Raw genomic sequence first — 12378 nt, 5'->3', positions numbered from 1 at the left:
CCCGGCCTTCGTCGAAGATTACTTGACCAAAATTTCAACCAATTTGGTTGAAAATTGAGAGCGTGACAGTGCCGCCTCAACTTTCACGAAAAGCCGGATATGACGTCATCAAAGACATTTATTGAAAAAATGAAAAAAACGTCTGGGGATTTCATACCCAGGAACTCTCATGTCAAATTTCATAAAGATCGGTCCAGTAGTTTAGTCTGAATCGCTCTACACACACACACCGTGGGCAGACACACACACACACATACACACATACACCACGACCCTCGTCTCGATTCCCCCCTCTACGTTAAAATATTTAGTCAAAACTTGACTAAATATAAAAACACAACTCTACGTTTTTTTCAAAGCTATTCTGGTATCGAACTTTCATGCTTCAATGGTAAACGACTCGACTGGGTGAACGACAAATAAACCGTGCAAATCAAATCAAATAGGGCGCGCCTATTTCTTGAGCAAGGAATTCCAGGCCTTCCAGTCATGACGATTTTACACCGAGAATCAACCAATCAGCGCCTGCGTTTAATTCACAGCGATCTTGGTGAACATGGGACCATCATGGCTGATGGGACGACAGTAGTGGAGGGGAAAGTAAAATATCGCGAAGGCAAAAAGGTAGTTATGTTTCCAGATTGAGTTTTGATGCGTGTACGAGTGTTGCATCTATATGTTTCATCCATTTTCCTCCTCTATTTTGCAGTGGAAGCCGCGATGGTGCGTCTTGAAGAAGCCGTCCCCAGTCGCTGGTAAGTTGAGTCTTGGAATTCTTCAGCTCTGCTTTAGTCAGTTGTGCTCGGCGATGCCATGCAGTGCCGGCACTGGCAGTGCCACGAGCTTCTTTGTTTGCGTTTTTGTCAGAAAGCATTTTATAGATGCGATGAACGTGTGCCCGAAAATATTAATGAAAGCTGCAGCAGTGTTGGCTCAGCTTGAAAACTTAGCCAACTTGGCTCCAGCCAGAATGTGCATTGTTTTGTTTTCATGGAATTGCTGTCCGACAGTAAAGATGTAGGTGCATAATCTTTGGTACACATGTAACCAAAGCGATGGTTTTTTTTATTTAAGTTGTTCAGTCGTTGTTAATAGTATAGTTTATCAGGTCAGTAACTGAACAGTAAATTATGCGAATGAGCAGAAAGTGTACTGTATGACCCTTGCTTCAAGTGATCGATTAAACATATTGAGTGGTGTCCCCTTTCACTTTCAGACTGAATAGGTGTAGGATACATGTAACTAAATTGCCAGTGTTATAAGTACGAACCTTTTTAAATGATTGCCTATATATAAAGCAGGAGTAAGGTTCTTACAGAATAACAACAGTTTGGTTACTGATGTGAAATGAAACGTGAACTTCAACTAAGTTGAAGCAACTTAAAATATGAGTGCAATGGCAAAGAAGTGTGTGTGTGTTTCTAGTGATTGTATCTTGAATGACCACAAATTTCAAGTCTACACTCTCTTTGAAGTCAGAGAGGTGATACCAGTTTGAAAAGTATTAATACCCCAAATGCTCAGTCAGAAGCACTGGGGCACATTTGCTAGGTTCTGGCTTTCCCTGTTGTCTGTTGTTTGCATTAAAATGGAAAAGCGTCATAAATGCATTCATCAACCATATTTGGGAAACCAATGTATTTCTGTACGCATGCCATGATCTGGAAGTTAGATTGAGTGTTTGTGTATGTGCATGTGTGTTTGCACTGAACAAAAGTTTTTAGTGAGAATTTTGTATAATCAATAGAACAATTAATATTATGGTTTTCTTTCATTACATTATACTGTATATATTGGCTAGAAAAAGTTATGTAGCTCAGTGCAATCCTCACACTAGGGCCGTTGCAGTAAAAGGTCTGTAATAAGTGTGTGCTGAGATGTGACTGTCAGAACAAAACAAATGCAAGATTTAAATTTTTGTTTAAAGGCCGGAGGTGCCGAAGTTTTTACAAAGTGAAACCGAAAAATGTGAGGGTCGGGAGCCAAATCTACCAGTATAAACAGTACATTTTAAAAACTAAACTGTTGTGGTTTGAATTAAGACTGATTTTTTTTTTTTTAAAGTTAAACTCAATATTTGTTGTATGGTCAATTCATTCATCAGAAGTCAAGTGTGAAAACCCATGTTCTGTGTTTGCCCATGAGTTGCCTTACTTTGCTGCAGGGAGTGGCACTTGATTGCTTTATTTTGATACGTTTGGCATTGTGTGCTCAGTGCTTTGGGTTTTGACAAGAGCTGTCATCCCCAGCTTCACAAAGAAAAAAGTCTTTATTTTGAGTGCAATGATAACTGCACTGAAAATGGTCATAGTCATACATTTGATATTTTTAGTCATCATGCAATGGACCTGATAGTGAAGTTGTGTATGTAAAGCCAAACAGTTGTATGCTAACTTGTACATGAATGTTGCTAGAAATTAGTAATTTAGTTTCTTCTCCAAATTTGCCAAAATGGACAGAAAATGGTTGGCAATTTTCGCACACAGCAGGCAGTCGTCATGTTTATCCAATTGTGAAAAAGTTTAGCAGATCTGCCGAAATGACTGTAAAGTTTAGGGAAATTGGTCATATTGCGGACACCAGATGACTTTTTGCTGTCTACCACTTATCCCTGTTGTGACAGTATGGTACAATGTTACCTTCACATCTGTGAATTGGCCTGTACTTTTCAGACATGGGATGACACAAGCACCTTGGCCGTTCAGGACCCCTCATAGCAAAATTGCTTTAAAAATGCCTTCTGTCCCATGTTGACCATTTGATAACGGAAGTCACCATAGCTTTGTCCAGCCACTTACACGGGATAGAGCATCCTTTGATTTGAGTATACTCCAAAAATCCACTTCCTGATTGCTTTCTGTGCAGAATGGAAATTTTTGTTGCATCTACACTACACGCTTTGTTGAACTCTTCCAGCTGTGCTTTCGTGGAAAGATATAAAAAAAAAAGTCTGTTGTCAAACAATCTTACTATGAACAATAACATGGCACACCACGGTACACATGTTATCGTTGTCCCGTCGCGTTTCTTTGAAGTGTTGTGTCTCATTATTACATATCTTTTTTGTCACATTTATTGCAATTTTGTTGTTGTTAGAATTCATGTAACCCTAAGAGTTTTTTTAAATAAATATTGACTTGACTTGATTACATAACTGTCTATCGTCAGTGTTGATCAGCAAGAAAATACTAACTGTGCACAGAGAGCAACCGGGCTCTTGATATTTGGAACATGTCAAAATGGTGGGAAGCACTTATCTCATGTAAGATCCTGGATAGATCTGTGGTGTTTACATGATACTTTACACGGGAAGGAGGCTAGCTATCTTTAACCGTGCTTAAAGTACTACTTCTTGGCCAGGGGAATCACTCGTTGCAAAATGTTGTGTTAACCCTTACACTGGTGCAATTCTGTAACACATGTTACATAGCCACTGGTGAATTAACAGAGAGAAAAATAAAGAAAAACGGTCATATAGGTTTTCGCATCCATGGGAGGTAATCGGAACCGACCAAACAGACTGAGCCAGTAGCGCGACATATGTCGTGACAACCAGGTGACAGTATAGTAAAGTAGCGCGACATATGTCGCGACAACCAGCCTGAGGGTTAATATTGCATTTTCAGCTTTGATACGATCATCAATGGAGACAGAATATCTAAGAGTTGTGCTCTTACGGCACTGGTGATTTTTCCTACTGGTGTTTTGTTAAAAAAACCACATTGGAATCCTGACTCTACAGGAGCTGCTTACCATCAAAATCAAAACACTCAGTTAACATTTTTCTTTGCACAGCTGGGATGTATAGTCATACCGGGTTATACCAAGAACTGTCTAAAACCGGTACTGTAACTTTTGTGGCCATTTTCTGATTTTGGCTATTTTGGAGGATAAAAAGAAATCCTAGCAAAATTCCTGGCTTCGTAGATCTGAGGCATATTGACTTTTTGTTTGACCTTCTCATATGCCAGTTGGTTAAATGTATATAATTCGTGTTGTGTCCATTTACACTAGTTTAAAGCCGCAGTTTTGAAAGAATGTCTGCTATGTGCTACAGCGACTTGTTCCTCCAAGTCTGTTATCATTAGTTGTCAACACCCAGCTTCCCTATGCCCCGGCGGGGACATAGCTCAGTTGGTAGCGCACTGGCTTTGTAGCCAGTTGGTCGCTATCAGCGTGGGTTTGATCCCCACGTTTGGCGAGAGATTTATATATTTCTCGGAGTCAACTTTGTGCAGACTCTCTTCGGTGTCCGAACACCCCCGTGTGCACACATGTGCACGAAAAAGATCCCAAGTTCACAGCGAAAGTCTCAGGGCTTGGAAAACACGAAGACACGCATGCATGATCTCTCGTCTCTGCTTATCATGATCGTATTTCGATACTTTGACGAGACAAACCCAATGCTGGTGTGTCGAAGAAGACAGCCACAGCGGGCTTGTTCGAATCAAAGTATCACACCATATCTTCAGCGTATTACCAACACCTGTCCCAATATAGACCATTTGTTCTAAGAGGACGTTAAACCCTAATAGTCCCTATGCCCACAGGCTAATTAACAGGCTGTCTCCAATTTCAGTCTGCGAGCATGGGCCATGGTTTGGTTTGTGCGGGACGTGTTCAGTTTTCCTGGATAAGCTATTCGCTTTTGACCGTACTGTACAGAAGGATTAATTTTGATGTATTTTTGAAGTGTTTACAGTTTGTTTAATATCATAAGCAGTGTTGAAATGTTTGTAATGTAACTGTTTTGTCCGAGTGACATTTTTCTTTGCGTTGCTTAGCACATTGCATCGTATCGACTGTTTTTTGTTTTTCTTCTTAGAGGGGGGGAATCGAGACGAGGGTCGTGGTGTGTATGTGTCTGTCTGTCTGTCTGTCTGTCTGTCTGTCTGCTGTGTGTAGAGCGATTCAGAGTAAACTCCTGGACCGATCTTCATGAAACTTTACATGAGAACTCCTGGAAATTATATCCCCAGACGTTTTTTTTCAGTTTTTTTCCATAAATGTCTTTGATGACGTCATATCCGGCTTTTTGTAAAAGTTGAGGCGGCACTGTCACACCCTCATTGACTCACATGCGAAGCAAAAGTGAGTCTATGTACTCACCCGAGTCGTCCGTCCGTCCGGAAAACTTTAACGTTGGATATTTCTTGGACACTATTCAGTCTATCAGTACCAAATTTGGCAAGATGGTGTATGATGACAAGGCCCCAAAAAACATACATAGCATCTTGACCTTGCTTCAAGGTCAAGGTCGCAGGGGCCATAAATGTTGCCTAAAAACCAGCTATTTTTCCCATTTTTCCCATTTTCTCTGAAGTTTTTGAGATTCAATACCTCACCTATATATGATATATAGGGCAAAGTAAGCCCCATCTTTTGATACCAGTTTGGTTTACCTTGCTTCAAGGTCAAGGTCACAGGAGCTCTTCAAAGTTGGATTGTATACATATTTTGAAGTGACCTTGACCCTGAACTATGGAAGATAACTGTTTCAAACTTAAAAATTATGTGGGGCACGTGTTATGCTTTCATCATGAGACACATTTGGTCACATATGATCAAGGTCACTTTGACCCTTATGAAATGTGACCAAAATAAGGTAGTGAACCACTAAAAGTGACCATATCTCATGGTAGAAAGAGCCAATAAGCACCATTGTACTTCCTATGTCTTGAATTAACAGCTTTGTGTTGCATGACCTTGGATTACCTTGACCTTGGGTCAAGGTCACATGTATTTTGGTAGGAAAAATGTGTAAAGCATGTGAGTCGTATGGGCTTTGCCCTTCTTGTTCAATTAAAATGATTGAAATTTTGGCAAATCAATCTTCGACGAAGGCCGGGGTTTGGTATTGCATTTCAGCTTGGTGGCTTAAAAACTAATTGATGAGTTTGGTCATTAAACATCAGAAAATTGTAATAATTTTTTTTTTATAAAACGATCCAAAAACATTTTCGTCTTATTCTTTGTCATTTTCTGATTATCATCGTAGTAGCTATAGAGACCATATTTTTTATGCTGCACTTTATTATAAATGGGTGAAAAGGATGGGTAAGGGCGGGGTGGTCAGAATGTCATAAATCAAATAAAAAACATTTACCTCTCCTTACAGGCTAATAAAGCCCAAAGAAATACCGTTTGGTTGTTTACTTTCGTTTACAAAAATCTTATTTCCCAGATGTTTAATTTGTGGTGGATAAAAATTGCTTGTTTACATGGGTCACACTTTTCCTTCTGTTCTTTCTGGGCAGCATAATGGATAAAAACATGATACATTGACAAAAGTTATAACTGCTCGGAATATGATTTTTAAGAACAGTGTAAAATAATGCATAATTGTTACACACAAATACAAACATACATGGACTCACACAAATACGCACACAAAAGCACTGAAACACACACACTCACGCATACACACACACACACACACTGAGTTCTGGCACACGAAAGTGAACGAAACAGTAACTTCCCCTTTTTTCTCGGTCCAGTAATCAGAGATACCACCATACTACTGTTTGCAGAAAAATTCCTCCCAATCTTCGCCTTTAAGTGAAGCAGCTATTTAATATGTTAAAGAGCATTTTGAAGTGAACCATTTGTGTTTGGCTTAATTTTTGGGACTAAAAAGATCAGTAAGTAGTTCCCAATAGGTCATATAGACATAACAGCTGATAGCAGACATGTTTTACTTAAATGTTCTTGTCAGCCAACATTTTTTAGATCCTCTTTTAATGGATAATGTAATGTTGTTTGACATAGTAAGATTGTGTTATTCTTGGAGCAGAGTCTCTCGTTAAGTAGCTTTTCGCTCACTTGCCTAATGAAGACTTTAATTTGAAAGTCTGTGGATATTTTTCAATTTCATTTCATATATATTGGATTACACAGACAAAAATAAAAGAATTAAATGTTGTCTAGCATCACATGACCATAAAAGATCAAGTGGTGGTAACAGACGGAACTTTTAAAGTATTTCATCAATCCTGGGTATAAGTGTTCTTTTTTGTTTCAAAACTTAAGAAGACGAGACAAATAGCATGCTTGGTGTATCTCTGTGGTATGTACACTCCTTGGTTGTTTTCTTCAACCAAGTGAAACAAAGAAACGTGAATGAACACAGACTGCCTTTCCCTTGTGGTGTTGTAAACAGCATAAGAAACAAGCTCGGGTTGGGGATGGTCGGAGAGAGAAAAGTTAATCATAGGGTGAAGTCATCTTGACCAGCAGTGCCGACTGCTGTAAACACAGTGCTCCTGACCTTAAAGCCCTCCACACCCACAGCCAGTGCTGTTGAGTCACCGTGCCTTTGATCCAGGCCTTGGGGCTGGGCTCAGTACAGCACGACCCTTTACTGTATTATAAATGGGTGAAAAGGATGGGTTTAGTCTGTTGTGTTCCAGTGTTAATAAAACAGAAAGCTCCTCATGGGGTCTTCCAGGTAATTTGCCGAGAGGGTAGCAGAAAAGCTTACGTTACCGTGGCTTGCGAAGAGCAGATCATAGACTAGTGCTAAGCCAGCCAAACTATGATCAGCTGTGGCCTTGGGGGGGGCGGGGGGGGGGGGGGGGGAGGCTAGGCTAGGAATATTTCTTCATATTGACAGACAATAACCTTTTAGTCGTCAGTGTGTGTTAGTTAGTGTGTGTTGCACTGCGTTTTACATTTGGATGACAGTTCCATCAGTAATTCCTGATTTAAACACTTATTTTCTGATAGATGTTCTGACTTTTTAAAAATTACAAGAAGGAAAAACAAGTCGCGTAAGGCGAAAATACAATATTTAGTCAAGTAGCTGTCGAACTCACAGAATGAAACTGAACGCAGCAAGACCGTATACTCGTAGCATCGTCACTCCACCGCCCGTGGCAAAGACAGTGCCCGTGGAATTGACAAGAAGAGCGGGGTATTCGTTGCGCTGAGAAGGATAGCACGCTTTTCTGTACCTCTCTTCGTTTTAACTTTCTGAGCGTGTTTTTAATCCAAACATATCATATCTATATATTTTTGGAATCAGGAACCGACAAGGAATAAGATGAAAGTATTTTTAAATTGATTTCGAAAAAAAAATGTTGATAATAATTTTTATATATTTAATTTTCAGAGCTTGTTTTTAATCCGAATATAACATATTTATATGTTTTTGGAATCAGTAAATGATGGAGAATAAGATAAACGTAAATTTGGATCGTTTTATAAATTTTTATTTTTTTTTTACAATTTTCAGATTTTTAATGACCAAAGTCATTAATTAATTTTTAAGCCACCACGCTGAAATGCAATACCAAACCCCGGGCTTCGTCGAAGATTACTTGACCAAAATTTCAACCAATTTGGTTGAAAAATGAGGGCGTGACAGTGCCGCCTCAACTTTCACGAAAAGCCGGATATGACGTCATCAAAGACATTTATCAAAAAAATGAAAAAAACGTTCGGGGATTTCATACCCAGGAACTCTCATGTCAAATTTCATAAAGATCGGTCCAGTAGTTTAGTCTGAATCGCTCTACACACACACACACACACACACACACGCACACACACACACACACACGCACGCACATACACCACGACCCTCGTTTCGATTCCCCCTCGATGTTAAAATATTTAGTCAAAACTTGACTAAATATAAAAAGCCGGAAAATCTGAACATAATTATTTGAAACATCGGATTTTAAAAACTCGCGGGTTTCATCCCTAGTGTATGTCTTCTATATTACAGGTACTTACATTGGTTGTGGCTATATCCACGGGTCCGTGTCTCTAGTCCCCAGGCTATATCCACGTTACTGACGTCATGGTCGCACGAAAAGGCTTGCGTTGGCACTCTTATCAAGCGCCATTTTGTTTTTACCACGAAACAATCAACTCTTTTGACAACCTGCAAACTAAACTGAAAGCCTTACAGGAGTGCACTCATGTGCAACTTTCGAAAAGATCGTCGAGATCGATAGCAGTCATCAGGAGTATCGCACAAAATATAGATTCCTATTTTTCCCTTACGGACACGTTGTCTCCGTAGCTCAGACGATAGTGATTTGCCAAACAGCCCTTCAGACCTACGGTTCGAGCTTAGCCTTAGTCTTTTTTTCTTTTTTTTTGTGAAATATATTTGTTCACTGATTTTTTCCCCCTCTTAACTTTCCTTTCTTTTATTTTGCTCTACTCTTCTTTTCTCCAAAGCATTTCGTTGATAGAGCTGAGATTGCAACAGAAATGCACTCCTGCAATTTTCACCGGTCACAACGGTAGTACGGCAGCCGGCTTTGTTTACATTTTATCACATAAACTCCCCTCTCCTCCCCTTCAAAGTGCTGCTGATCGAACTTTGGACCCTGTATTCCACTCATGGAGTCTAACTCGTTATTTAAAAATAAAAGGCAATTTTGACTTTTAAAATTTGACAGTTGAAGTCAGTGAACTGAAGTGCCCAACCGAAAGCAGGAAAATATAAGGCGTGAGTAGCGTCCCTTGAGTACGATGACGTCAGTAACGTGGATATAGCATCGAGTCTAGAGACACGGACCCGTGGATATAGCCACAGCCAATTACATTTATAAAAAATAAAAAAAAAAAAAGATGTTACTCTGGTCTAATGTCTACGAAAATGAAAGATGTGCTGTGCCTATGGCTGAATCAGTGAATGGAGACAGAAACGGTGGGGAGGGATGGTCAGTCCAGTTTCATGCTACGTGTAGCTCCATGTGATTTACCGGTACTGACCTGTGCTGAACTGCTGGAATGAAAACACGGCTCACTGGAGTGGTCATTTCAAGAACATAAACACGCTCTTTCTCCCTCTCTCTCAAAGATATTGTAGTGTGGGAGTAGAATTTGCTCGCTCTCTGAGTCTCTCTCTCTCTTTCTCACTCTCCCTCTCTCTCGCACACACACACACACCGTGCACACACACACTCACTCACTCTCCCCCTCTCTCTCTCTTAGCACACACACACTCACTCTCTCTCTCTCTCCCCCTCCCTTCCTCCCCCTTCGCTGAACCTGCTTTTGTAATGGTAGTTTCGACGAGCTTCTACCTGTCAAGTAGCTATTGACCCACCCACCCCCCGTGCAGAGAAGTTCAGGTACCAGTTTCTATTGATGGACGGCGGTGTTTGGCTCAGTGGCGGGATGTTTATGGTTTCTCCGTGACCAAGGGCCTATTCTTGAACTACCCTTTGGTTTGAAGTCTACCGGTGAACCTTGTAGTACTTGAGCGGCCTTGGAGAGAGATTAAATCAAGCTGAGCTTTCCTGGGGGAGGGGTTGTACTTACAAACGACCTATATTATAGAACCTCTTCAGGGATCATTTAGATGGAAGGAGCTTATGTATAGTTCGTTACTAAGATCCTTCATTAACGACTTCCGGTCTGCTGTCGGTATAAAATCCATATTTCAATTGTTTTATTGGGGGGGGGGGGGGGGGGGTGGCGTTGAAATGTGTGACAAAAGAATCCATTTTGAAAACCCATTGTTCGTTTTGTTCTCTCTCTCTCTCTCTCTCTCTCTCTCTCTCTCTCTCTCTCTCTCTCTCTCTCTCTCTCTTTTTTCTCTCTCTCTCTCTCTCTTTCTCTCTCTCTCTTTCTCTCTCTCTCTCTCTTCTCTCTCTCTCTCTCTCTCTCTCTCTCTCTCTCTCTCTCTCTCTCTCTCTCTCTCTCTCTCTCTCTCTCTCTCTCTCTCTTTTCTTTTTTGTCACAGAAGAAGCGTTCTTGTCACAAACTCGATCTTCATAACGGGTGGAGTCACGGTCTATCGTCGCAATCTGCTGGCTGGTATTTTCTCAAAGAATCTGGAAATGGGTGGCATTTGTCATGCGATAGTCTCTTTTTTTCCATTGGATAAATATGGCCTTGTCTGCGTGGAGAGAGATTCGGAATGGAAGGAGTTGAGATTCAGACCTCGGAGCGTTCTGCCTCGGCTTCATTTCTCGTTACCGCCCGTTTCGCTGTCAATTCTTTGGAAAGTCTGACTCCTGATATTTTGCGACCATGCTCAAGGACAAAAACGTATCGCTTGTCTGCCATCGTGCTTGTGAACACACACACACACTCTCTCTCTCTCTCTCTCTCTCTCTCTCTCTCTCTCTCTCTCTCTCTCTCTCGCTCTCTCTCTCTCGCTCTCTCTCTCTCGCTCTCTCTCTCGCTCTCTCTCTCTCTCTCTCTCTCTCTCTCTCTCTCTCTCTCTCTCTCTCTCTCTCTCTCTCTCGTCCCCCGAGTCATGTGTTTGTGCAATTCTTTTTTCTCTCTTTTTTGTCCGTCAGATGTTTTTATATGTCGGCGTGATTTGATTTGGAAACAGCGTTATTCGGGTTACAAGTGACAGCGGCAAAATATGGAAACAGTACCGTGCACAAGAAATCAGTTTCACGTGCGCGCGTGTGTGAAACATGGGCATGTCCGCTTACGGATACTTCCTCAAACGTTGCAAGGCGCTAACGCAAAGAGACAGGGATACGAGCGCAGACAGCTCCTATAGCCCGCTGTTTATGACAGCATCCTCTCAACCTGTACACCTGTGTATACCTGTAATAAGGACAACCAGATGCTGGGAGGGGGCAAAACATTTAAATCACAGCGAAACCACGCTACAACTTCAGTTTTCTTAGCCGCCAAAGGGGGCCAGGCTATTTATTGGCTGACGAAACGCATCTTGAGTTGTTTCTTTGCTTCGCTCGAAGTCTTCCTCTCCCCCCACTTCCTGTGAGCTGGCCTGGGTACCACCTGGGGTCGGGGGAGCATGAGCGTTTGATCCCCTTCCTGTCTATTGAAGTCGGACACTGAAGGAATACTAACATTGACTTACGCTTGGCCTTTGGCTCGAATCCTTACAACAGTTCAAACCCCGAGAAGGAGTGTAGAGCTACGGGGAGGAGGAATGAGTTTATAAGCTTGGTTTTCTTTGCCAGCAAGGCTTCTTGCGATTGTTATTCTGCTATCCAGGATAGCCAACATGAAAATAGGTTCATATTTTATCAGACATGTAGTGGAGCGAGGAAAATGTATGTAATAGGAAAATGTATCTCTTTGATTCTTAGCACGGTTTTAATTACTGCTTGTGTTGCAGCAATTCAGTAACGGTTAAAGCTAAATTTGGTGTAACAACAATCAACAACTTGGGGTAATCAATTACAGATACGGTTAAAAGTCATGTGTGCAATTTTAAAATGGCTGTTAGCAAACTTGTTTGAAAACCAAACCGTTTCAAGCTCTTATACTATCAATCTTAAAACACCTTGATTGTTTGCATGTCCGGTATTTCATGTATCAAAATACATAACCATACCCCCGCCCCCACCCCTCCTCCTCCTCCTACCCACTTTCTCGTTCATTCACTACTGGTAAGGCAAAAAGACACGGCGAACTAGCCTAATA

The 12378-nt window shown here is 41.1% G+C and overlaps 1 protein-coding gene across 1 annotated transcript in view; it reads left to right on the top strand.

Annotated features, from left to right (window-relative positions):
* The first annotated feature begins 562 nt into the window (after nt 1-562).
* LOC138958368 (serine/arginine repetitive matrix protein 2-like) overlaps nt 563-12378 on the top strand; it is a 57167-nt gene continuing 45351 nt past the window's right edge. Inside the window, exons 1-2 of the mRNA XM_070329486.1 lie at nt 563-624; nt 710-755. Coding sequence (XP_070185587.1) covers nt 568-624; nt 710-755 — 103 coding nt within the window. The 5' untranslated portion in view covers nt 563-567. The remainder of the gene's footprint in view (nt 625-709; nt 756-12378) is intronic.

The sequence above is a fragment of the Littorina saxatilis genome, linkage group LG2 (assembly GCF_037325665.1).
Source record: "Littorina saxatilis isolate snail1 linkage group LG2, US_GU_Lsax_2.0, whole genome shotgun sequence".
Taxonomy (NCBI): domain Eukaryota; kingdom Metazoa; phylum Mollusca; class Gastropoda; order Littorinimorpha; family Littorinidae; genus Littorina; species Littorina saxatilis.
The sequence above is the reverse complement of the archived record's forward strand: the minus strand, read 5'-3'. Positions and strand labels throughout refer to the sequence as shown.